The sequence below is a fragment of the Anser brachyrhynchus genome (genome assembly GCF_964034855.1).
Source record: "Anser brachyrhynchus genome assembly, chromosome: 2".
Taxonomy (NCBI): Eukaryota; Metazoa; Chordata; class Aves; order Anseriformes; family Anatidae; genus Anser; species Anser brachyrhynchus.
The window spans coordinates 96,666,766-96,692,719 of record NC_137695.1 but is presented as its reverse complement, the minus strand read 5'-3'; the positions used below and the strand labels follow the sequence as shown (position 1 = coordinate 96,692,719).

Below are 25,954 nucleotides of genomic sequence, written 5' to 3'. Positions count from 1 at the left end.
TAGGTGCACAGTACATGTGGCTGGCCATGCAGATCAACCCAGACAGAAAACACAGCACTCACAATCACAAACAGCACCAACAGCCGCATCCTGTTTCCCTGTCAGGCTGATTAGGATGAAAGCCGGTTAGCAGGAACATATACATCTATACAACATAGATCCCTCCAGTAGCTTCTCCCAGGCACTCAGTCTATCCAGTAAGCTGGACTCTGGGTCCTCTGGTCCCTCCATTTGCTGGCACCTGGATGTGTAAGCCCCCAAGGCCACAGCCCCACACCAACTGCTGGTACTCAGACCCTCTATGCATGTGTGCACACAGGGGCACACACCCTGTGAATCTCTCTGGTAACTGGCCTTAGATGGGCTCTCTAGTACCTGCCTCCTGCATCCCCGGGTCTTCTAGTTGCCTCATGCACAAACACGCATACAAACAAGCTCTCTTAGAGCCCTGATCCCATGGGTCATTCCATAAGATGCCTTGGACCTCCTGGTTCCTTCCATAGCCAACACTCAGTGTGCTCTGGTCTCTCCAGTATCTAGGCCAGACTGATGTCTATTCCAGTAGTTGGCTCCCAAGCCTCATATCCTACTATCCTGCTAGTAGAGCTTGATGTCCATTAACAATTGCACACACTGATATACACATCAACACAGTATTCATGCACTCCAGTCTCTCCAGTTGCTACCACTCCAGACACCTACAGCCCTTGTCCCTCTTTCCAGTTGCTGGGCTGTAAACCTCCACACCCTCCTGTCATTTCAGCTGTTGGCATCACAGAAGCATGGGCCCCTGTGACTCACGGTCCCCTCTTCAGCCACTGGGACTTAGATGCCCATGCACAAAGAACAGAGAGCCCCTCACCCAGGAAAATAGTTAGAAAAGGAGTTTAGTAGGAAGAGAGGACAGGCTGCAGTGATCACATACAGGGCATGAAAAGTGCACTGAACAGCAGCCTTGCAACTGGCTCCTTTTGTTCCTTTTTCCCCATCTTTTCACATTTGTTACTCCTTAAATCACCTTGATCTTCCTTTTCCCCAGCTTTCCCCATCCTTACTCTAAACATTTCATAATAAACTTTGCATAATCCCAAGTTCCTTTACACCTGCATTCCATAATGATTCCGATGTCCCTGACAGGGTGAGCCAAAGCCCCACTAACTCATCTGCTGAGTTTCATACCTGGACAAGAGGTTGATCCTCCTCCTTTTATAGACCCAGGGCCAGGTGTTTTCCCTGACTTGGTGACTGGAGTTTCACCACCTGTCACTGCTCCTCTGTGTTCATGGAGATGACCCTCTAATCACATAACTTGTCACATACACCTTACACTACAGTACTTTTTTGTTAGTGTCATATCATCAAGAAAAATTTAACAATTTAGAATTTACTCTCTCTCTCTGCCTGCTGGTGTTATTTTAGTACAGCAAATCATTTGCATTTTTCCTGTGACTGACTCACACAAAAATTTGGGCTTTTCTGCTGTGAAATCCAGGAGTTTTCATCTGGATTCAATACTGATATTCTAGATACATCATAAGCATTAAAGAACACAGAAGCAAAACTACTGAAAGCAAGAATTGCTCCAGACCCAAACTGTGAACTTCTTGGTTTATAAATACCTCGTGATGACATGCTCAAATCACTAGGAGCTTTTCCGCTGACTTCAAAAGCTGACGGATCAAGCTAAAGGTAAAAGATGTTCTGTGGGAAAAAATAGCATAACTTTAACATTTTATTTCCATTCTTAAATATTTTAATCATTTCAAGGCTTACTCTTTCAAAGTGATTTGTAAACAGGTCTAAAATGAAATGCAGCAACCGTAACCAAAGATTTGCAAGAAAATGATACAAGTCAAAGCCCTACCCTGGCAGTTAGTTCTTCCCCAGGCTTTTGTGCATCTATGCACAACACAAAATGATTTAATGCTCTTGCTGTCCAACTTCCACATAATTGTTTCTTTTGTTAAAACCTCTTTTCTTATGAGAGGAAAAAGGAAAAGAATTTGTTGAAATTAGAATGAGCCATTACAGAGAGACAGGAGCACAGCAGAAGGTCCTTGTAATTCTTACATATGGAAACCACTTGCATGCTGCTTGTTTCCATCTCTATTGAAGGATGTATGCTTATTTATGTTTTATTATTGCTGTGCACATATGCTAATAAAAACCACCAAAACTCAGCTTGCAGGTTGCTGAACATTTACAGCCATATGGCAGCCATAACTAGTAACACCATTTTTTTTTCCAGATATAATTCTAAGTATTTTGAAAACCAAAACAGAACACACATGAATAAAACTAAGGATAATGCTATATTAAAAGGTATCATTGGGACTTAAAATATAGTACCATCAAGTATGCAATTGCTAACTAGTTTTTTTGGACAGAGGAGCCTTTTGCAACAATAACAGAAGGAAGTGTTTAGGGGATTTCTTTACAATTGCGAAATTCTATTAATAAAATAGAAGGATTACTGGAGATTTTTAAGAAATCAAATGGAGTTTTGTCTGGGGACAAACATACCCAGAAGTTGTGTGATAACAGGTCTGTAGTTTAAAACAAATATGTTTTGTAACTTTCAGAGTTTTCATTTATTTTATACATTTAATATTTCTATTTGCATAGCTGTTCTTGTTGAAAGATTAAGAGGCAAGGAAATATCAAACTTTCCAAATTTTAAGAAACTTTCAGAGGTAGAAGCTGTAAGATATTTTCTTAGAGAAACAGCATCATTCACAGAAGCACTTCCCTGCCCACTTACTTATCATCACTTCCATTAGGTGTGTAAAACTGGGCTCATACAACACATTTCTGATGAAATGTTGCAATAGCTAGAAATGGCAAGAAAGAAAGAGATGTGGCTGCCAGCCAGCTCACACAGAACTGGTCTTCAATGCTTAAATGCTATCTTTTTCTTTTTTATTATTATTATTTTAATTTGAGTAGTTAAAATATATCAGCTAGGAAAAAAAAGGAAAAAAAAAAAAGGCCAGTAAATTTTAAAATCCTTTAAAAAAAAAAACTTATTTGCAGTAAAACTTGAGACCAGATCTGTTTCACCATACCTGAACTAATCTCAGTAAGTTTACCTCATGGCAAATTTAAAACTGCCGAGTTTTAAAGCATTTGCCCTGACACACACTCAGCAGAGCAATCAAGAAATTTGGGGGTGACATTAGTGCCAACAGTGCAGCAGGCGATATTATGTCATAAACCTATCTACTCTAAATTCAGACTGGCTGGGAAACCAGTTGCAATATTTGCTAGACTGGCTGGGAACAAAACCTGGGGGGGGCAGTGCAGCTGGCTGAGGACTTAGGTCCCCTAATTCACTACAGGTCCATGGAACACTTTCTCCATTAGCATTTCCTTGGATCCATCTCACACATTCCTGCCCCCACTTAACACACACTGTTAGTACCTCTCACTACAACTAATTAGTTCGTTACACTGTCTGTGAGTCGATTAACATTTTTGCTCATATTGACTTCTGAAACTCCCAACTGTGTGACATTAAACCTAACTTAAGAGACTAAAGACCAGGTGAGGCCTGACAAGTCCCAAGGCCTAATATGGCCGGTGTGGTTTGTGCAATTCAAGGCCTGTTGTATAAAACCACCATACTCTATCTCAATTATAGGCAGTTAATGACTGTCCCGACTTTGTCCAGAACAGCATCTTAGGTCCATGACTACTACAGCTTAATTATAAAGGACATAATTATTCATGGAAGGTAAGTTTGCTTTAAGCCTGCTGTACTGTCAGTTAGCAGCCCTAGTGCTTGCAAGAGCAAATCATTGCTCCTTTCACGTGCTCCACAGCAATCACTGTACACATCCATCAGATCCCTCCTCATTCACCTCTTTTCCAAGCTGAAAAGGCCACCACCTCCTGAAAGCCTTATTGAACAGAGCAACAAACAAAAATCGCAGTGAGGATGGGCCCTGTAAGTGCCATTATTACACTGTCCTTGAAAGAGGCCTGGAGCTGCAGGCTGCGGTTAAGGCACAGTCACAAGATGGATCCAGACAGCAGCCGAGCCGCCTCCTGCCTTGCTCTCTGCTCTCTACATAACGCTGCCTGTTTGCCCATGCTTTGTATGGTCACTGAACTATCCACTAGGGACACGAGGACCCCTATTTTATGTGGTCACAGCTCTGATTTATAGAGCTATGTGTGGTCCGGACCTCACGGCTGAGCAGGTATTCAGAGCAAGGCACTGGGTAGCAGAGCAAAGACAACCGAAGCGCTTTAATTTTATCATGAGGCAAACTTACTTAGATTAGTTCAGGTATGGTAAAACAGGTCTGACCTCAAGTTTTACTGCAAATAAGTTTTTTAAAAGGATTGTATTTACTAGCTTATTTATTTATTTATTTATTTATTTTTGGCCTAGCCGATGTGTATTCACTACTCAAATGAAAGGAATAATAAAAAAGAAAAAGATAGCATTTTAGCATTGAAGATCAGTTCTCTGTAACCTAAGCTCTGACACTTAAATCTGTAAATGACCTTGACAAGATGTGAGAGGAGAGGGCAGATTTGACACAATGAAACAGCAGGAGACAGCAGATACATTCAAGAGGCTAGAAAAACAGACTCTGCCATTTGCCATCTGTATTTGGAAGTAATAAAATTAAATATATATCTATATATCTATATATATATAACAATCAAATGCTTAACATTAGCAGCTTAGGCATAAATGTTGTGTTACTGAAACATAATAAAGGCATCTGGTCAACAGTATTCATGCAAAATGAATTAGCATTTAAGCACAGCCCTCCTGCATTTTACATCCTCATGCTCACCCTCTAGGGGAAAAGAAATGAATAAGGTTGAGGGACACAGCATTTTCTCAATATTTCAAAAGCTAGTACGTGGAATAAATCCGTAAGCGGCTATCTGTTGCTCTCTGTTTCCAGAACTGTTCAACCCCCTATCTCTGTCCTATCCTCCAGTCATCCAACTCCCTGAACAAACAGGTTTAATTCAGCTGGAGACTTGGTAGTGCTGTGTACAAAGAAGCCCCATGACCTCTGCATCATCTCTCTACAGGTACCTTGAAGGAGGCTGTAGCGAGGTGGGGGTTGGTCTATTCTCCCATGTGCCTAGTGACAGGACAAAGGGAAATGGGCTAAAGTTGTGCCAGGGGAGGTTTAGGTTGGGTATTAGGAAACACTTATTTACCAAAAGGGTTGTTAGGCATTGGAATAGGCCGCCCAGGGAAGTGGTTGAGTCACCATCCCTGGAGGTCTTTAAGAGACGTTTAGATGTAGAGCTTAGTGATATGGTTTAGTAGAGGACTTGTTAGTGCTAGGTCAGAGGTTGGACTAGGTGATCTTAGATGTCTCCTCCAACCTAGATGATTCTGTGATCTCCTGGCAAGCAAGGTGGCTCTGCCTGTAGCAGCAGGCAACAGGAGACCAAGGGTTGAGCACAGAGTGTACATTAGGTTCAAGCCGCTGGCAGCCAACAAGGAGCCATGGGGAAAGCCATATTCTAGGGCAGGTGCCTTCATGCTCCAGTGAGCCTTAAGACCTTAGCATGGGTCACAGGCGAGAGGCCCAATTCCAGAACCAGCGAGGGTGCATGAGCAGCGTGGGGTGGCGGAAGCATTAAGTAACATGGCGGCAGCAGGCAAAATGTTGGGAGCTGTGAAAGGAGGAATAGGTAATATAACGGAGCCTGTGCTGGGGATGTAGAAACGCACAGGGCTGGGGTCTGTGAAAGGACGAACACCACCACAAAGTTAAAAAAACCACTATATTTATTTAGTTTTCAGCAAGCTCTAAGCCCTTCCTTGGCCCTCTCTGCCCTTCCCTGCTTTCTCTCAGCTCTCCCGTGCATCAGGCCCTCCACCACCCCTCGCCCCCCGCCCAAGCCGCGCCCTCGCAGCACCGCCCGCGGCCCCGCCGCTGCGCGAAATCCCGCCGCAGGGCCACGCCGCTGAGGGGCCGCGACTTTTCTCGCGCGGCACCTTCCGCCCCGCCGCGCTTCCCCATTGGCCGCCGCGCACCGGAAGGGAGGGGGGGGGGAGCGCTTGGAGCGCGTGCGTGCGCTGAGGGGAGGCAGGCGGCCGGGCTCGGCGGCGGAGCAACGGCCGTAACGGATGCAGCGGTCGGAACGGTTCCAACGGTTTTAACGGCCCTAACGGCGGCCGCAGCAGCCTTCTTCTCCTCCTCTTCCTCCGGCGGCGGCCGGGCTGCCGGGTAGGCGCGTGCTCGCCTTGCGGCGGGGGCGACCGGGGCGCTGAGGTGGGGCCGAGGCGTGGCGTGGCGTGGCTGGGTCTGGGTCTGTGCCGCCTGTGTGTGTGTGTGTGTGTTCCTTATGGAGGGTTTAGGGGGCCCCGCTGAATTTATAACAGTTAGTCCTTGGTGATACATGGTTGAAGACTGAAATTATAAGGCTTATTTCAAGCACGAGAAGAGCCTAACGTAGAACTCAAGTGGTGCAGTTGTGAGGATGCTATCATCATTTTATCTTGCGTTAGAAAACTGAGTCAGGCCAAGCAAAACAAAGGTAAGGCTACGCCTGGGCGAGAGCTTCAGGCCAGTGACTTTGCTGTGGTATGCAGCTTCATCCTGTGTTGCCTGAGGCTGCACATCTGGGAAAAATGCTGTGTGTGTAAGAAATGTAATTGGCTTTTCTCATACTGTGTAGATAGCTTGAGCAGGGCATTTCAGCTAACTGTGGAAATACATTGCAGAGGAAGACATGATCACTGTTTGCACTGCATGAAAATAGTAAAACTTCTCTTTTTTCTTTCATTTTCCCAGAGTCTTTAACTCCTAATAGGAAACTGGAATGGAGAGCACAGTATCGGTCACATTCCTTGTGTTGTTTTCCATACTATTGTGTGAAAGTTATCATCATGGAGTGGAGACGGGCACAGTTGTGCAGACATTGGAGAGAACTTTTCCGGAAAAGGCAGCCAGCGTTAACGTTGACTTGGCAGGACTAATACAGAAACTCCACCTTCAAGAACTTTTTCGTCGTTATGGGGAAAATAACTCTCTGACGATTGAAGGATTTAGAAAACTGCTCCAGAACATAGGTATAGATAAGATGAAAAGGGTTAAAATAGACCATAGTCACGACCATGATCATCATCTTCATCATAACCACGTTTCACTGAGTAAAAACGCGGAGAAGACTGTTTGTCCAAACCACGAATCTGATGCTGGCAAAGACCCCCGGAACACTCATTCGAAAGAACCTCATAAAGCGGAGAACGTAGATCATCAGCAGAACTTGGTACGCAGCAAGAACACTGTTAATGAAATAGTGGTGTCTATCAACACTACCCCCACAGATGGCAATCCTGAGCTGCAGAGTCTGGATCCTGGAGAAGGCAAGTCGGTTGCTCGGTTAGGTCTGACTAGCTCTAACGCCATTAACATCACAGATGGCAGCAATACCAGTTGGCTTGCTAACAGCAAAGCAAATGAATCTCTTGCTTCTCCGAAGGAATCAGAAAGAGGAAGTTACCTGTATTCTAAACTTAAAAACCAAAATACCCAAGAGGTGAGACTGACTCTTTTGTGTTCTGGGAATCCAGGTCCACTGGCGGTATTGTTACGGCTTTATTTGCTGGGTGCTTTACGCTTAGCTTGGTCCAAGCTTTGTTGTTTAACGTAGCAAAATGCATGCAAGCAGCTTTCCTCGAATCTTAACCCTTTGCTTTGAAGGAATGTTACGGTCATGCGCTCAGGAAAATATGCTATCCAGTTAATATAATTTTCTTTTCTTAAAAGGCAATATATATTTATATTAACAATATTGACGTGTTTTTAAATATATACTAAAAATGAAGAACACAAAACTCAGGCAAGTATAAAAAGTTTGCATACTCCACGGAAAAACTCTTCATGTAAAAACTGCAAGGAAGGATCAGGTGTTCAAGGTACTTTGAAATGAATGGTACTTCTTTTTTTCCAAAATGAATTTCTTGCTTTGTAAGTGCAGCCAAACAGTCATGCGAGTATATGGCGGTTGTTGAGCTTGTTTTTAGAGCTTGTATTCTTCTGCTTGTGGGCAGGAAATGAGTAATGTGCTCCCCCGAGTTAGAAATAACTGAGGGCTGATGGAATTTTAGACTAACTATATTACCTATTTGCTTCTCATTTCAGATATATGTAAATCAACGTTAAATTCTTAGTAAAATGTAGCGAATGGAATGGTAAATTCTTTTAAATCTTACTGACTTCTTTTTGGTTCAGCTTGTTTTTTCTGCTGTAAAGTCAGAATCTGTATCGTTTTCCAAGTAATGTGGTGAAAGAGGAAAAGAAAATACGGCTAAAATAGTGTTATTCTTATGAGAGCTGCCTCACAGGCATAAGATAATCAGGTAGGCAGGGCAGAATTGTAGGGAGTTAACAGGTACATGCATTCTCTTTTTTTCCACTTATATCTTCAAATTTTTCTTTTAAGATTGTGTCTAAGGACCAACTGTAAAATCATAATAAGAAAAAGTATTGCTGCAAAATGATATCTATTACTTTAAGATAGTAAAAATGAGTGCTGATAAAGCGTATAATTTTGCTGTAGACAGTTTTGTTACACAATCGTACCTTTCTCCATGAAAGGTTTTTAAAACTAAGTGTCCCTCTGGAGTCTTAATGGATGCAGTCGCCCTAGATAATTCCGGGCGGGTATCTGCAGCATGCGATTTGTGGGTGCTGGTTACGAGTTACTCTGCTTTCTGCACAATCAGACCAGGAGTGCTATGGGGGGACTCGGGGGGGGGGCTACTGAACCCCGTGTGACTGTAGGTCATGTAGTGGAGGAAATGTGGGGTAGAATATGCTCTGTCTGAGACTTCCCATAGTAATGACCCATAGTAAAGACAAGGTCTTCAACCACGTTGCTACTTCCTTGTGCGGCCTCCAAAACAGCCTGAAAAGTGTTAGGCTTTTTTCTAACCTCAAAACAAAGCATCTGGCACCCACCTTTGAGCTGAGAACGTGTACTGATTGCACGTCATCTATCAGTGCTACCTAGCCAGCCTCTGGGCCCGAAGAGGGGATGAAGGTATGGTTCTTCCAGAATGGGCTCATTACCAGTTTTTAATTACTGCTGTTACACCGGTTTTCATGCAGGGTTACTATATTCACTTCAATTAAAATGAGATGTGCCGTCGTTTCAATATATGGTATTTTGGCTCTGCTTCACCTTTAACAAATGTGTCTTTCCACAGTGCTCCAGTGCATCCAAGCTGATGCAGTCCCACGGAATAGGCACTCAGGCTCTGTTGACTGCTACGGAATTTAGCTATCTTTGTCCAGCTCTTATTAATCAGATTGATGGCAAGTGCTGCATAGTCCATGCAAGTACTGAAAAAACTGAAACTCCTCCAAAAGGTTACTCTTTGCAAATAGGTAGGTTCCCTTTTTTAATATGGAATAAGAGCCTATTGGAAACTCGTTTATGTTATACGTTTCAGAAACATATTTCAGAGTTGAAAGAAGCTTATGATTTTCTTCTGGCACTTCTCCTTACCATGTGTAGAGAGAAATCTTTGTGGCCTACCATTTGTTAGCATCTAATTAATCAGATGATCAGGAGTATTTGACAACAGGAATGTTAAGCAAACAATCTCACACAGTAGTTGTTTATTCTAATTGCTTTTTCTCTTTTTTTTGTTTACCAGCTTGGATTGGTGGCTTCATATCCATCTCTGTCATCAGTTTTCTTTCGTTATTGGGTGTTATATTGGTACCTCTGATGAATCGTGTATTTTTCAAATTTCTTCTAAGTTTCCTTGTGGCATTGGCTGTGGGGACTTTAAGTGGAGATGCCTTCTTACATCTCCTTCCGCATGTAAGTATTAATTACCATTTTGTTAATTATCTCAAAACAGAAACACTGACAGCTGCCAGTACCTATTAGTGGTAGTTTTGATATGTATTAATACCTACATGGTGGATAATTTCTCAACCTTGTAGGGTAGATTATTTGATAGAAATAATTTTGCTTCTACTAATAAGCACCTGTCTGGAGCTGTACGTACTATTCCTCAGTCTTTATTGTGTAAGAACTTCACACCATGTTCCCTCAATCTATTTCCTGTTTTCAGTCATGAGTGCTGCCAAATCACTCATAGTTCCTTGCACCAAGAACTTTGGGTAAATATTTTTTTAGTCTCTTATTGCAGTGCCATGTCTAATCCTAAAGCCAAAACACAGCACCATACAAGGAAGAAGATTAACTACCCCAGCCAAAACCATGACAAAGGTGGAATAGAAAATCTTGTATTTTCTATTACCAGTCACTTGTGTCGATTGCTTATCCATTGTAATGTTTTTGTCAGAATCTAGCATTTCTGAAGTCCTAGGAAAATATTACTTGATAGGCTTTGAAATGAACTGCTACTGTTACGTAATCTGGACAAAGAGATGGGAATATGATTGAAACACTTCTGAATTTCTTGAAACTCTTAAAAATATTTATGGATCCAGCATTCAGGTAAGATGCACTAAACCACAGATCCTGTGCTGGTTTCAAAGCCTTGTCCTTAGGGTTCTTCCTTTTCCTTTTCAGTTAATCTTGAACTTGTCATGTGAGGTCACTGCAAATCTAAATGTGTGTGTGAACGTATGTGCATCTGTGGATTATACCCAAAAGATTTTTCAAGAATGCCAGATTTGCTTGAAAGAGGGAAATTACTGTTAAGTGCTTTGTAGAAAAAGGTGTTTGATGTCAGGTAGCTGTTTTAGGTGGGAAAATAATTGTTGTTCTGTCTTTGATTACTGCTTAAAATGTGGTTTCCGCGTCTTGTATTCAGCAGAATGCAATTAATTTTGGTGAGGGAAGGAATACCAGTCCTGCTCTCAGTGTTTTCCTATCAACAATTTGTCCTTGTAATTGTTTGAGTTTGTATCCAGAGCATTTATCCCATTACAAGCGCTAAGTCTGGACTCCAGAGTTGAGGAAAAGAATGTGAAGAAAGCTTTGTGTGTTTCTCTTGTTATCAGTTCATGTTATGTATATAATGATTTTGCCTGTTTGGTTCTCCCCTTAGTCTCATGGAAACCACCACCATCACCACGAAAAGCCTCCCCTTGAACAAAACAAAGGTCCTCTGTTCAAACATCTTGTTTTTCAAAGTACAGAGGAGAGTGCTTACCTGGATTCTACGTGGAAGGGACTTACAGCACTTGGCGGCTTGTATTTCATGTTTCTAGTGGAGCATTTGATCACTCTAATAAAGCAGTTCAAAGACAAGAAGAAAAAGGTATAACTACTATTTTGAAGCTGTGTTATATTGCATGAGGATTTTTGAATACGCTTCTGTGAAAACATAAGTATCATGTATATTCTGCTGATAGGATTTGCTAGCAGTTGCTGACTTGGTTAGTGCTTTAATTTATATTAGCAACATCTACACTTACAAACTAGGCGGTAACGTTTTTTGTGGTCATCTTCAGGAAGACCTCTGAGTTATTTCCTTAACCAGACAAGTAGCACAGGGTTAACGTAGTGATTTTTTTTTTTAATAAGCAAACACCTGATTACAGCCTTTGTTTTAAGTTATTTAAGGGCATTGCTTATTAGTGACTTCTTTCTGACCTCTCAAGGAGATTATGCAACTGATTTTCTTATTGTTGTTTTAAATCTCCTACTGGCTGAAGTAAGATGACCTCTTGCAGTTATTGCACTACTGCTGAGGGGGCACTTCCCCAAAACGGGTGAGGGTGACAGTCACTCCTTAGACAAGTAAGCATCTGACTATGCTGTAGAAGGTGACCTTGTTAGATAGTATTCAGTTTGAAAATATCAGCTGCCAAGTTCCTCTTCTTTCCCTTCTCTCTCTGCAAAGAGGAGAGCAATACAGCCTTCGTGTTACAATGCTGTGTTTTATGTGGATGGTGTAAATAATTGATTTGGGTGGGTTGTAAACATTGGTTCAGCAGACTTGGTGCTGTGTGCTCTTTGAATTGGGTCACAGCAGGTTGTGTTGGTGTGGTTGGTGCTGGAGTAAGCTAAATTAACTGTGAGTGACAGGATCACTTTCCCAATCTATTATTAAGTGTATTCATCAAGAGATGACTTGAGTTCCAAGCAAAGCAATTATTTTCTGTGTCCTTATCTCTTAGCTGCGGAGAATGGATTTTCTGTTAGGCTAATTGTGCCTTTCTAGATACTGAGTCACTGATCATAATTTTTTGTGATGCCGACACTAGTGAGCGATGATTTTATTTGGCTTTCTTTCAATACATTAGGAAAAAGCATCACACTGACATTACACTGTAAGAGAACTAGTGGAGTAGCTCTTGTTCAGCATTTGCTGCACTTTACTTACTGAATGACCCCCTCTGTTTAGTCCTTTCACAGAAGTACATGGTATTTATGCAAGTTCATTTTTTCCCCCCTTTTGGAGCCTGAGGAACTTCGGTCTCTTTATTGTACTTAGAGGTTTCTAATGTTCCTCTTCTGCATTCTTTATATGGCTTCCATGTTGTCCTCTTTCTGTGCAGGCTGCGTAAATGTTGTGAATATTATGTTGCTCATGTATATCCTGAAAAATAAGTAAAATATTCATAACTACAGTATTTTCTTTTGGAATAAGAAAAAAAATGAAGATGATGGAGAAAGTAAGAAGTTTTCAGCGAATGAAGAAAAGTTAGATACAGATGATCGTAAGTCTCAGTAATATTATTGAACAGTTGTTGTTGTGCAAAAGCACAGCAGCACAGTTTAAAAAACCAAACAACTGATTGATGGCAGCTCGTAGATTTGATTCTTACTGTAGGTTGGATCACTGCCTACTTAAATTCTCTCTGAAACAAACCTGAATGTGCACTGATCTGTAGAGCAGTAGCTTTGTTTGCTACTTCCATTTAAAAAGGATTGATAGGTTGGAAGTAGTGGATTCAGTTTAGAAACAAATGTGTTAATTCTGGATTGACCAGTGGAAGTAATTTTGAGAAGCTCTTCTGGCTATGCCTGTTGCATATGTAGCTATACCTAATGGCTTCTACACTTCTTATATTAGACTGTTGGATGCCATTTACAAAAATCTAAATAATAGACCATGCGTATCTGAAATCCAGACTTGAGTACTTAATTATTTTTAAGGTTGATAATCTAAAATCCAAGGTGCTGAAGTATTTGGACTGCAAATAATCAGGTGTCCTCAATGCTGTGTTGTGAGCAAAGCCACACCTAACTAGATACTTGTTAGCTCTTGTAGCTAAGGGAGGCTTCCAGTTTTTTCAGAAGGTAGTTGTCAGCCATGCGGGATAAAAACACGCATTTTTTTTCATTCAACAGAAGGGAAAGAACTTAAGAAGTTTGGGGTTTGTCAGTTAAAATCACTAACATTATTGTGCTCTTAATGTTTCTGTGAGGACACTTCAGTCTGTTGAAATTTTTGAGTATATTTTTCAGGTGTTCAAGCTTAAGAACTTGTGTATAATCAATTACTTCCATATGAAATACAGGAAGTTTGCCAAGATCATCTGTAATGTAGTCCTGCTCTTTTGCATTCCTACTCTGTAGCCCTAAGATGAATAAATGGCATATGCGTGTCAGGCTTTTCCCTTCAGAAGCAGTTCAACTAACAGCCTTTGTGCTGTGAAATTGAGATGCAGAGCCTTATGCTCTTGTACTTAAATTGCACTGGGTCTTAGATGAAAAGCTTTATTTTTAATTTTTTTTTTAGAAGGCATTTGTGGCCATATTGTATGGGGCTGCTTTAGTGTTAGGGGACAAAATAAAATGTATTTATTGTTTTGGAATAACAGGAATTTTCCCAGAAATCTGATTGAATGATAAATAGCTCGTGGAGGCACTTGGTACAAGGAGCTGGGTTATCAGCCTCAACTTTCAGACTTGCTAGTTGTTTCTTTACTGTATCATTTATTCAGCTTGTTTATTGTATCTTTGCTTCCTGAGTGACTCTAAAAATGTATAATATTATACTCTGGGTTTTTGTAACAGGGTCTGAGGGCTATCTAGGGACAGACTCACAAGATCCATCGCCCTTCATTTCTCAGCAGCCAGCCATGCAAGAAGAAGAAGAAGTCATGATAGCTCATTCTCATCACGAGGAGGTTGACAATGAATATGTGTCCAGGGGCTGTAGAAACAAATGTCATTCTCACTTACACGATACTCTGGGACAGACGGATCATCTCAGCCACCACCACCATGATTACCACCACATTCTGCATCATCATCATCATCAGAACCATCATCCACACAGTCACAGCCAGCGCTACTCGCGTGAGGAGCTGAAGGATGCTGGAATAGCAACTCTGGCCTGGATGGTGATCATGGGAGACGGACTGCACAACTTCAGCGACGGCCTAGCAATTGGTAAGTGTTAGTATGAATGCTGCAGCTTTGTCGTGTGTGATTATAGCAAGGTCTTGCTGTCACTTATCTTTTTGTTAGGAGTATAACTAATTAGTTTTTCAAAAACCCACACTGCTAAACTTTTATCTTACAGCAGCTCTCAATGAATGATAAAATTCTCCAGTTTAACAACCTGCAGACCAGTGACAAGTAAAGCAGAAATTTTGTGCTTACAGGTGCATTTCTTTAGGAAATCTGTAATTTTTGCTCTAATTCCCACTCTTAGGATAAAAGTAGGACAAAAAGAACAGATTGAAGGTTTGTGTTTTGGGCTTCTGGATTTGAGGTCAGATCTGGGGGTCACCTTCTTTCTAGAAGGAAAGCTAGATGGTGAAAGTAAGTTATAAAGCGAAGTGAAATCAGTAATCCTTAGTCCTTCTGCTAGTCTTTCATCATCTTGACTTCAGTAATTAAGACTAATCTCTGGTTTTATCGCTATTGGCTTCATTTCCAGCTTGTTATAGCATACTGGGGGCAGTTCAGCAGTAACAGTCTGTAAATTTTCTTGTATAAACAAGTTCATTCTTGTTTGAGGAGGAAGCCCCATAGTAACTATCTTCTCACAGCAGTATTTGCAGTTGTTCAGGTTCAGTCAATTCAAAGAACAATGTGAAAAGAGACCGTCTGATTTAATCTCTTTTTTATGAAAGTAGAAGCGTGGAATGTAAATTTCCTAGCAGATCAGTACTGAAAATGTGGTAGAAGGAGGATTTGCATACAAATTACATGCAGAATCAATTATCTGTTAGCATTAGGGAGATTTGGGAAGGAGCTGTGATTTGATAGTTATGAAAGGAAAAATATGAGAGGTTAATAAAAGCTTATTGAACAAGTGAGAGTAATAGCTTTTAGAAGTCCTGCTGTGTGGCTTGTTCAAACTAATGGAAATGTGGCTTTCCGTCAGTTCTGGGTATGCTTGAAAATATTATGGAAAACACTGATGCTCTGGAAATGCCAATACTACTTGTATAATATTTATACATATTTAAATGAAGGCGTGAATGTTTCTGTGAAGATAGGTGTAGCCAAGAATAACCCTTCACTTAAGTTTGTTTATTTCTTGAGATTGCTATTGATAACTTCCATCAGTTTTTCTCCTCAAAGCTGTTGTGGTAAGTATGCGGCAATTAGGTTTCAGTGCTTATATTTCTGTTAAAGCATGCAACAGTTGCATCTGACTAACTTGTTTAAAATGATCTGTGATCTGAACTCTGTGTAGGTTCAACTAAATAACTAAAATGCAGAAAACTGTTTATTTCCATACTAATCTATATTTTTTTCTTTATTGGGGGGAAAAGTGATGTCTTAAGTATATTTTAAAATACCATAGCACTATTAATTCAGTTTCTTGAGAGGGCATGCTATCAATCGGGTAGGTTAATATTGTCTTCAGTTTGAGTATTAATGTTTTAAGAGCTATTTTTAGCAGTGAAAAATAAAAACAGATATTCCTGTTCATATTTAAGGTCCTGCTTTAGTGAATCTGGACAGTATTCAGCCATATCAGCCACCTAGGAACTTTGCAACACTGTCAGATTTTGTTTGGCTTGCCTTCGTGGTCCCCAACTCAGACTTACTTTCTGTGATTTAGCTGGATTCTTGTATTTTCCCTTGTATTCTAATAAGATCTAAGACTGGGAAAACATTGTATAAAGGCAATAATTTAGAAGAACTGGTAGATTATTGAGGATGCAGACATGGGAGAAGGTGATTACCTTCCGCCTTCCTTTCCTTATCTAGTCTCTTCAGGATCTGAAGCCCAATTAATGCTGTTGAGTTCTTCTGTCTTAAGAGATAACTGCAGCTGTTCTCTCTCAAAAATCTGACTCAAAAACTATAAAGCGATGTTTGGAAGAAAACAGACTGCCTAGGAAAGATTGATAGTGTTCACTAATACTAGCTCTTGCTAGTCGAGTAGCATTAACTCGTCACTTACATATTAATTGCTGTGTGGACTGCTATGACAAAGTGTGCTGGAGTGCAGTGTGAAATACTCCTGTTGAGGTCTTAAATCAAAATAACTTTAGTCTTGCACACTGCACCTCCCTGAGTTGGACTTTATAACTAGAACCATAAAAATGGATGTTTCCTAGAGGTCATCTGGTCAAACCTTCTGCACCCCAAAGTGGGTTCTCTTATCCTGGGAACAGCCTCCCCAGCACGAGGAGTATTATGTGAGGCCTTTTTTAGGGCCCTGGGGACTTGGATAGCTGTGACTTTCCATCAGCACCCTTGGGTGAATCTCATCCCGTGCATCTGAGTACTTCGTTTTTTTTTCTAAATAATCTCTAAATTATTGCTGCTTTGCTGTGGGCTGTCCATTTCTTCCTGGAATGGTGCTGATACCTGCTGGTAGATTCCAAGTCCTAATTTTACTGCTTCCCTTCCCAGCTTTCTTCTCTATCCTCAGCTCAGTTACCTTGTGCTCATTGGAGCACAATCTGACCGTTTTTGCTCTATTTTCCATCAGTTCTCATGTTCCTGGCGTTACTCTGATCTTGATTAAGAGACGATCAATAGGCACAAAGAACTGCATTCATACTTGGTTTTGTACTGGAGCTCTGTACAGCCAAGAAAACCCTTTCATGTAAACCTTTTCAGGCAAAAAAATAAAAAGAGGGGTAATGTTTGCATTCTGTCTTCAAGCAGCCTGTACCTGTTTGTGGCAGGTCAGATGAGCTTTGGTGGATCTCCACACCACCACCAAGGTGGGTTCTGCGCAGTGGACTTCCCTGGGCAATAGACCTTATCAGCAGGTCTGCCTCTGTCATCTGCCTTGTGTGTGAGGGAGTTGCCTAACACTAAAATTCTTTCTTTTTATGGTGCTGGCGCTAATCAGATCATCTGAAGTGGTGGGTGAATGTTCTGGGCTGGGCAGAACTCATTTCTCCTCTAACTGCTGCCAAGATCACAACCATGTTCTTTAGATCAGCTGCTGCATATGGAGGTGGGAGAGTTCCTCCTGTTGCAAGGCACTGCTGCTCTCCAGTTTTACTCATCTGGAAGTTCACGTTGGCTTGCTGGTCCCGTGCTCCTTTGGTCCTACCTTCCTCTTCACCCTGAGGAGCCTTGGGCTTTTGCTTCTCTAGAATCTCTTCTGAAGACCTTCTCGATCTCCTCCTCATTAAACCAGGTCCAGAGATGCCTGCATGTTTTTTTGCACCTCCTTCACTAGGTGCAACAGTGGCAGGTAAAGCTGTTGTCACTGCTCCTGCAGGGGAGAGCGCTGATCACCTCCTGCGGCCAGGTACTTGGGTGGCAGTGTCCACCCCCAGGAGCTTTGTCTGGGTGGAGGTTGCTGGAGTACTGGTGGTGGCTGCCCTGGTGGAGAGAGAGGATGGTCTCCTGCGTTCACCACCATAGCTTTCCCTCTGAGCCGTGCTCCTGGGACCCCCGTGTGCTAGCTGCTGCAACGTGACCTCGTGCCTTTTTCGGCCCTTGGTGGCTGCACCCTGTTTGCTGCACACTTGGGGAATCAGCTGGACAAGAAGCTGGATGTGGTTCTGCAGCACCCATTGGTGAGACTTGGGGAGAAAGGTGGCTGCTAGACTGATCTGAGGAGCTGTGTGTTTGTTTTTTCCCTATTTAAAGTAGGGTAGTTCACTGTACATACAAGCTGTCCAGAATTGCCTAATCTTTCACTGCTGGCTTCATGTGGCTGCGTGGCATCACGTGTCATTGAATGTGCCTTTTTCTAGTGCCTGACTCGGAGAGGCAGTTGAGATGAAATCTTCCCTTTATGTCTTTTGAAAACCAGTGTCCTTTCTAATGGTATCTGCATATGTTGTGGGTTTTTTTTGTGAGTTGTGTTGTTGAACAGTAGTGGTCTTAGTTCAGAAATTAGATGGTGAAACTTGGTTTGCTGTAGAGGATTAGAGGATTTCATCTCGCTTTGGATTGACTTTTCTGAATCTTAAACAAGAACTTTCAGTGACACTTTAAATGCTTGTGGAAGCATAACAAAATTCGAGTGAGACTAACCGTATGTCCTGACCGAATATGAGCATGTGCACCAATGCTTCTGCACTTGATGACTGAATGTGAAGTAATGCCTCTTGTTTTTTTCTTTTCATAGGAGCAGCCTTTACTGAAGGGTTATCAAGTGGTTTAAGCACTTCTGTGGCTGTATTTTGCCATGAATTACCTCATGAACTAGGTAAGACCCAAATAATTTGCTATGCTGCAGCTACCTAGGTACTTATAAGTGCCCTCTGGAGAATTAAAGGTTATTTTATTATGCAGCACAGTAAAATTTCTTGATTAGAAAGCCTCAGCCATATCAGACTGTCTATTCAATAATACCCTTAATGTATTTAAAAGAACGTTTTATTTATGAACTAATTTTCCTTTTAAAACCCCAAACACCCCTGCTACTAATTCTAAAGCTCATTGTCTTTTGCAATTATTTACAACTTGTTCTGTGCGGTTCATCCCTAGTTCATATTCTTTATAACATAGATTCAGGAGAATACATGTCAGAATTTGTTTAGTCACATCTCTGCCTAATTTTATTGTGTTTGTGCTGTTGAAATGACTCCTTTGTGCATAGCATGTGCTACTTTTCCTGTTAAGTCTTACAAAGAAGCAGTAGCTATAAATTAAGCTTGGCACTATTCAGAAATCTTTCCTGGAAATACTTTGCCTCTTTGAAGCTCGAGTGATTTAAATTCATGACGGTAATTTTTTAAAGGAATGCATGTGTTGTAAGTTCGGTATTGTGCCCTTTTGCAGTGAAGCTCCTGAGAACAGGACTTGGCTGTTTGGTTGAACTCAGAATGATTTTCTTTCCAGTTGTTGAAGCATTTTGAACATGTAACTGGTATGTCTGTCTTAGCAGCCGTGGTCACATCTGGTATACAGAATGAGGAAAGAACAGTTTGCTTACACTTTTTAAGGTTTAATCTTCTAGAAAGTGGACTGTTCAATTCCATTTAACAGAGCTTGTAAGCCAGCGTGTGTATGTATCAAACCATTTATTAAACAATTAGATGTACTTGGCTGTCGGTACAATCATGTTGTACAGAAATAAATTACTTTCTCTGGAGAATGTACCTGGTTTTACAACACGAGGGGAACTGAGCCTTGTTCATCTTAATCTAAATTCTGTGGAAGTCGTGGAACTTGTATTAACTACATGTACTAATGACATTCAGTACAAGTATACAAAATAAATTCGTGTTACAAGTCTGACACTTTGGATTCAAATGTCCTGTTTACCTTCAAGCAAGAAAAGTATGAAATTTAAATCATGCTTTTTTTAACCAACACAGAAAACTTGATGCAAATACCTTCTTTAACAGAGAATGTGAAATGGCATAGGAATACTAAGACAAATTGGACTGGTTAAAGTTAACTAGGGAAGAAATTGGATTGTTCTGTTGTTAGTGCTGAGCACCGTTGATAAGATTATACCAGTTCATCTTAATTGTAACCTCTTGTGGGATAAGCTGTTGTAACAAATTTCTCAACTCAGCTTTGAAAACTGCCTTTATTTAAACTGGAGAGAAGTTACATTTTCTACATAGAATCAATTTCATTTCCAAATAATAAGCTTGTATTACTTTACTCTTTGTTTAAATACATTATACTGATCTTAAAACAGATTTCTGCTCTGAATGATGAAAAAAATCTGGTAATCTACCATTCTTTCAAATAAAATTAAGACATTATGATTGCTTATGGAATTTAATTATGACTTTCTAAATTTAAGCAAGCTAGACTTAAAGTAAAAAGCAAAGTTACAGGATAATAAATGAATTCATCTTGGTACCATTGTTCTCTGCAGTTAAGTGGGAATACTTGGTTTTAGAAACTGACTTGAAGTGTTCATACATGTCAAGGACTGCAATGTGTTGGTTTAAATACGAGCTACACTAGAAGCTGCTGCTTCCAAAAATCAGGGAACTTTAAGGCTGTAAACTTACCACAGTAGTGTTGTTCTTCATGTGTGCTTTTTAACTCTTTGTCCCACTGTTTTCTAATTTTGTGAAGAAAAATGTAAGGCAGATAACAGCATAAAAACTTCCTATTAATCTTGTAAGAAAGAACAGAGATCGTGAATACTGCAGTAATTACCTGAGGGTGTAAACACCTGCTTTGTTTCTCCCTGCTGTAGGAGATTTTGCTGTACTTCTGAAAGCTGGTATGACTGTCAAGCAAGCCGTGCTTTACAATGCACTGTCAGCGATGTTGGCCTATCTTGGAATGGCAACGGGGATCCTGATCGGTCATTATGCCGACAACGTTTCCATGTGGATATTTGCACTTACTGCTGGCTTGTTCATGTATGTGGCTCTTGTGGATATGGTAAGTGGCTATGTTTTACATAACATAGTTTAAAAATGAATGCCAGTTGCATTTTGATCATAAATTCTTCACCTGTTCTCCCTTGATACGTTTTGGTACCTGAAGGTACAGAGGAGTGTTCAGTTAAATGTTCAGGTGCAAGATTACTTAAAGGTTACTGTTGGTGCAGAGATTACTTCTGCTGTTAAGCATCTGATTTAAAAACCAAGGCAGAAACAAAGTAAAACAATTGCTGTGACAGTGGCTACTGTAGCAGGTAGTGCGCAACTTGCAGTCTTAGGGGCTCTCTGCAGCACCAAATGTGCTTCGGCTTTTGCAGCAAATCGTTAGTGCTTCTTGTGATGAAGCCCGAATTATGTTAAAATCCACACTGTACCTCAAAGGTACAACAAAGTACTTAATGGATGCTCGCGGAAGTTTAACCATCGTCTTAGAATAAAATTCTTGGTGTGGCTTGATTAAATCAATTGGTAAATAAGCCAGCTATTTACTCAGAGTATAATTAAGACATCAGCATAATTATCATGAAAACAGTAATTATACCATTACAGACTCTGTCTCTAGCTTATGTGAAAGTAGACTGATAATGTTATTTACGTTGAGTGACACCTAACTCAAGGAGTAGTGTGAATGCAGGCAACAGGAGAGTCTCAAGGAGTGAGGCCCAACCACTGCATGCTTTGTGGCTGAAGCACTGGGTTCTAAATAACTATTTATTTTGAAGGCGTTTAACCCTTTCTTTTTTGTTTAGGTGCCCGAAATGCTTCACAACGATGCTAGTGACCATGGATGTAGCCGCTGGGGATACTTCCTCTTACAGAATGCTGGGATTCTGCTGGGTTTTGGGATCATGTTGCTTATCTCTGTGTTTGAACATAAAATTGTATTCAGCATAAACCTGTAACCTTTGCTGCTGGGAACAGAGCTTGGCATTACGTTGAAAACAACAGGTAGCTGTTTTTTCTATTCCGTAACAGAGGGGTACGCATGATAGAAGCTAGATATTTTTATTGGTGTATGTATTGCGTCACTTTTCCCCCCACGCAGATCTTTTTCCCTCCTGTAGAAATGAAACTAAGTGTTTTTCACTCAGAATTTAGTTCTGCATATGGTACTGTGGGAAGGCATACTTAGGAAATCATCGTTAAAGTGCCAAACCTATGAACGCGTTATCACCCGTGGTGACGGTGGGGATCTAGTTTTTTTTTGTGAGTTTATTTACTGTAAGTAATTACGTGTAACATTGGTGTTTTTTTTACTTTGGTATTTGTTTTTACCACATTTATTTCTTTATACCAATAAAACATGTCAGTGGTTCTTATTTTAGCACAATCAAAACCAGTGAGTAGAAAGCACCATGAGCAGCGTAAAACAAAGGCAGGCAGTGTGTAGCGTGTGCTTATAGTGGTAGAAACTGGTCTCTTCTGCGTCCACCTGGTTTACATGGTGTGGCAGATGAGCCCACTCCATCCTTTTCGCAGTGGTTCTGCTTTTGGATTCTGTTTCCTATTCCAGCTGCTTTCTACTCCAAATGGTTTCATGTGAAATCCCGTTTCAGTTGTTTGCAACAAGTGTGTTTTACCTGCTTCATCCCTTCTGATGAGTGTTACTCTTCACTGATTACTCAAATCAGCAACAACGGTACAGCTATTATGTCGTAAAAGCATAGCTGTGTCTATAATACACTTGAATTCCATTAAAAAGACTTAAAGCAGTGCTTTATCACATTTATGCTGCCTGGAGCAGCGAAGTTGTATTACATAGTTTGATATCAAGGGGAGTAGTGTTACAGGCTGAGACAAACAGTCATTTACTGCGACAGCTTTCCAAATCTTGATTTATTTTGGGAAATGAACTAGTCAGCTCTCCCACTCAGCTCTAGTTCTGTGTGATTACACACAATAAACCTGTGCTTGCTCAACAGTTACATTCTTTGCAACAACTAAACCTGAAAGATCCAAAAAGCAAAAGTTCTTTGATAGCACGTATAGGGAAGCAGCATATTAAGAATAATAACCAGTGTAGGTATAAGTATGTAGTTTGAGCTTACTGTCTTATGCTCTTAATATTTTTAACCACCCTGAAAGTAACCAGGAAGGAAAGAGACAACTGTCACAAAAAAAGAACAAGACACACCCCAGCAACCAGAATCCTGCATTTGTAGGAAATATGAACGTTAAATTGTCGTGTGTCTCAACTTTTATGTAAGAACAAGAAGATAGGCTATCTTAACTAGCTAGGTTAACGGAGGGGAAAAAAGCCCCATAAACATTAGAACTTTTTTCTGATTCAACTTTACTGCTCTTTCAAATCACCAGCTGAATAGAAAACTTGAACAGAGAGGACCTATTTGATCATACAAGTCCAAAAAATCTGGCATACGTTGCTCTGTCATAGAGTAGCATTGGCTTTCATTTTATCACATCAGAAATAGATGCTTGGAAGGAATCGAAAGATTTTTATTTTAACTAGTTGAGAAATGGGGCCTGCAGGAGTTTGTGCAGGCAGTGGACTATTATCTTTTCTTCCTCCTTAAGTCTTTACTCAGGTTAACAAGACAAATTCATTTAAACTTCTTTCCACAGTGATGAAATACTGTTTTATCAGTGTTCTCTGAGCAAGCTGAAATAATCAGCATAAATCTGTTAAGGTTTTAATGCCAGTGTCAGAGCTCATATTAAGAATTTACATAAGAATAGATTTTTTTCTGAGTTTTCTCTGGTGAATTGTTACCTTTTTTTAATGTAGAATAAGCAATGTCTTGAACTTCATTTTTGTGCTTTCTTTAAAGGTCAAATGATATCAATCTCTCCATAATAGTAGAAAATTATGGAAGGGAAAAAAATAGTGTGCTCCAATAAAACATATATGGCATCTAAACTGTGAGCAAAAGAAAAAGGAGCAAATAAAGCTCACTTCTGTCCTGCAAGAGATTATGTCTTAAGGCTGGGAGACATCCGCTGGCAGCTCCCTTGTAACCTTTTCTCTTGGGAAGCAGTGTGTGTGGAGCAGGAGCCAGCAGAGCTCCCTGTCATTCTTTAGACTGCCTGATCTGCATCGGGGGACCTCAGCCTCAAAGGAAACTTTCACTCCTTGCATCCTCCTGTATTCAGTACTTGGCCAATGCATTTGAGACAGGATTTGTCTTGTTTTCTTTTGAGTCAGGAGGCAGAGAAAGGCAGCCTTCTTCAGCTTGTCCTCAAGCTGAGGCATCCTGAGGGGAGTGCTCAGGTGTGGTGGGGTCTTAGCAGTTCCCCCAAATCTTCATTTGTATGAACCTGTTTTTGTTGTGTCTTTTTTTTGGTTTGGTCAGTAGTTGTTTGGAGAGAATAGACTTGTGTTTTAGAACTCTCCATTCCATCATTCCATCTCTGAGAAGAATACTAACAAAATACAGGTACATCCTTTCCTTTCATCAAGCACTCTGCGTTTTGTTTTTCTTTTCTACTGTTTTCTATTCTACACTTTTGTGTTCTGGTTAGGCCTCTGTACTTTGCTCAGAAGCACACCTCTAAAGAAACAGCATATGCAGTCTGCCAGGAGGAATGCTGCAGCTCGTGGTGCAGAGGGGTCATGCCACGGTACAATAGCCATCTGCTATGTCTTTGTAGCATCTCTTTGGTCTGTTGTTCTGTGCTACCTGTCTTTATAGCAGTCCTATTCCAGTGTTTCCAAGATTGTTACTCCTAATTCAGTCTAAATTCTAGAATTTGTCATAACTGAGCCCTAAAGGCCAGCTGCTGATCGTATTCTTTCCTTCACTACCCCTAGTGCTTCAATGCCATCAGCTCTGGCTTACGGAGAACTGGTCAGTTTCTGGCATGTGCACATTGCTGCTTTCTTCTTCAGAAAAACAAATGCATGAGTCTAAAACAATGCCCCTATGTACCTTCCCATGCCTAAACTAAAGCTTTTCATACCTTGACTAGTGTTTTCTCCTCTAATGCCCTTCCGTCTACGGTCCCAGTCATGGGACAGAGCTCTCAGAGCATGGCGGCTCTTTCTCCTCTGGAAGTCTTTCTGATGTTCATTGCAGTTGGACGCGTCCCCTCTAGAGCTGCTTCCCAGGAGTTCTTGGCTGGCTTGCAATGTAATAAATTGACATTAAAATACCTGCATATCAAACGTGCTGCTGATGTAGCAATGTGAAAAGTAAATCCCCCTGTGGAATGCGGGGGAAGAAGAACGAGGTAAACTGGCCACGGGCGTTTCAGACTGGCTCACTGCTCCGGTACTTTTGTCTTCGGTGGGACGTTGAGCAAACTGAGGGCTGAAACTTGCTGCAGGTTTGTGCCAGTGAGCTGACAAAAGTGGCTTAGATTTCTGTTGCCAGCCTGTAGTGGAAGCAGATCTTCTGTGTCTTAACTGTAGTTGCACTGAAATTTCTCACAGTTTGGCAAATGAATGGGGCTGAGCCTCTAAGAGCATTTTGCTGTTACACATGTACGTTTCTGCAGCAGCTTGTGGTGATGTGCATGACAGCTGTGACTGATCAACAGCAGCACCTTTTTGTCTGTCTCCCTCTGTGCTACCTACGGTACAGATCTTAATTTTATGTGCAGCTGGAGTGCCTGTGCTAGGCTGGTGTATACAGAATAGGCAAAAAAGGATGGATTCCAAGTGATTTTCTTTGTAATGTATTTATTCTTCTCAGATTTTTGCCTGGGTTTGTATATAAAAACTGTCAGCTGAAGTTCCTGTGCACAGGGAGAGTTAAAATCAGCCCATGGCAATGCTCATCAAGTGCAAGGCCTGGGGGGCTCAGAGCGGGAGGGTGTCTCTCATGCCAAGAGCCACATCACAGGTCTTTCAAGGGTTACAAGGACTGGATTTATTTAAAATTCATTCAAGGCTAAAATGCGGGAGTGGCTCTTCTGCTGTGCCTGAAGGTAGGGTCACGTGTAGTTAAAACTTCTGTGAAAAGCTGGGTCGCTCTGCTTGCCACAGAGGGGCTGAAAAGCTGTTTTCGTGAAGTGTATTTTTACTTAAAGTACAGTTTTAGTGCATATGATAATCGTTACAGACTATTGTATTGCTGTGTGCTAAAACGAATAAACCACTGAACAAAATGCTCTTTTCTCAGTGTTTTCATAGAGAACAGCGTGGGTTGGAAGGGATCTTAAAGATGGTGTAGTTCCTAACCCCTGCGGTGGGCAGGGACACCTCCCACCAGCCCAGGTTGCCCAAAGGCCCATCCAGCCTGGCCCTGAACACCCCCAGGGCTGGGGCACCCCGCGCCTCTCCCCCTCACGGTGCGGGATTTCCCCCGCTCCGCTCCCGCCCTGCC

General features: G+C 41.2%; 1 protein-coding gene across 3 annotated transcripts; it reads left to right on the top strand.

The window, feature by feature from the left end:
* Window positions 1-6,029: 6,029 nt before the first annotated feature.
* SLC39A6 (solute carrier family 39 member 6) lies at window positions 6,030-25,736 on the top strand. Of its 3 annotated transcripts, none has more exons than XM_080583599.1 (10): window positions 6,030-6,212; window positions 6,780-7,527; window positions 9,200-9,380; window positions 9,653-9,822; window positions 11,024-11,236; window positions 12,572-12,641; window positions 13,945-14,322; window positions 18,437-18,517; window positions 20,477-20,667; window positions 21,419-25,736. In XM_080583599.1, the coding sequence occupies exons 2-10, from the start codon at window positions 6,808-6,810 to the stop codon at window positions 21,569-21,571; spliced, it is 2,157 nt and encodes a 718-aa protein (XP_080439725.1). In that variant the 5' UTR covers window positions 6,030-6,212; window positions 6,780-6,807; the 3' UTR covers window positions 21,572-25,736. The 3 variants fall into 3 exon arrangements, with proteins under 3 accessions (XP_080439725.1, XP_080439726.1, XP_080439727.1); XM_080583600.1 differs by having other exon boundaries at window positions 6,036-6,257; XM_080583601.1 differs by lacking the exon at window positions 6,030-6,212 and having other exon boundaries at window positions 7,164-7,354.
* Window positions 25,737-25,954: the final 218 nt, after the last annotated feature.

Bases quoted from the DNA above. Each gene is read 5' to 3' on its own strand.
- SLC39A6 (XM_080583599.1), top strand. From the start codon at position 6,808: ATGGAGAGCACAGTATCGGTCACATTCCTTGTGTTGTTTTCCATACTA. The intron at 11,237-12,571 runs GTATAACTACTA...TTTTGGAATAAG, and splicing joins TCAAAGACAAGAAGAAAAAG to AAAAAAAATGAAGATGATGG. The intron at 18,518-20,476 runs GTAAGACCCAAA...TCCCTGCTGTAG, and splicing joins TGAATTACCTCATGAACTAG to GAGATTTTGCTGTACTTCTG.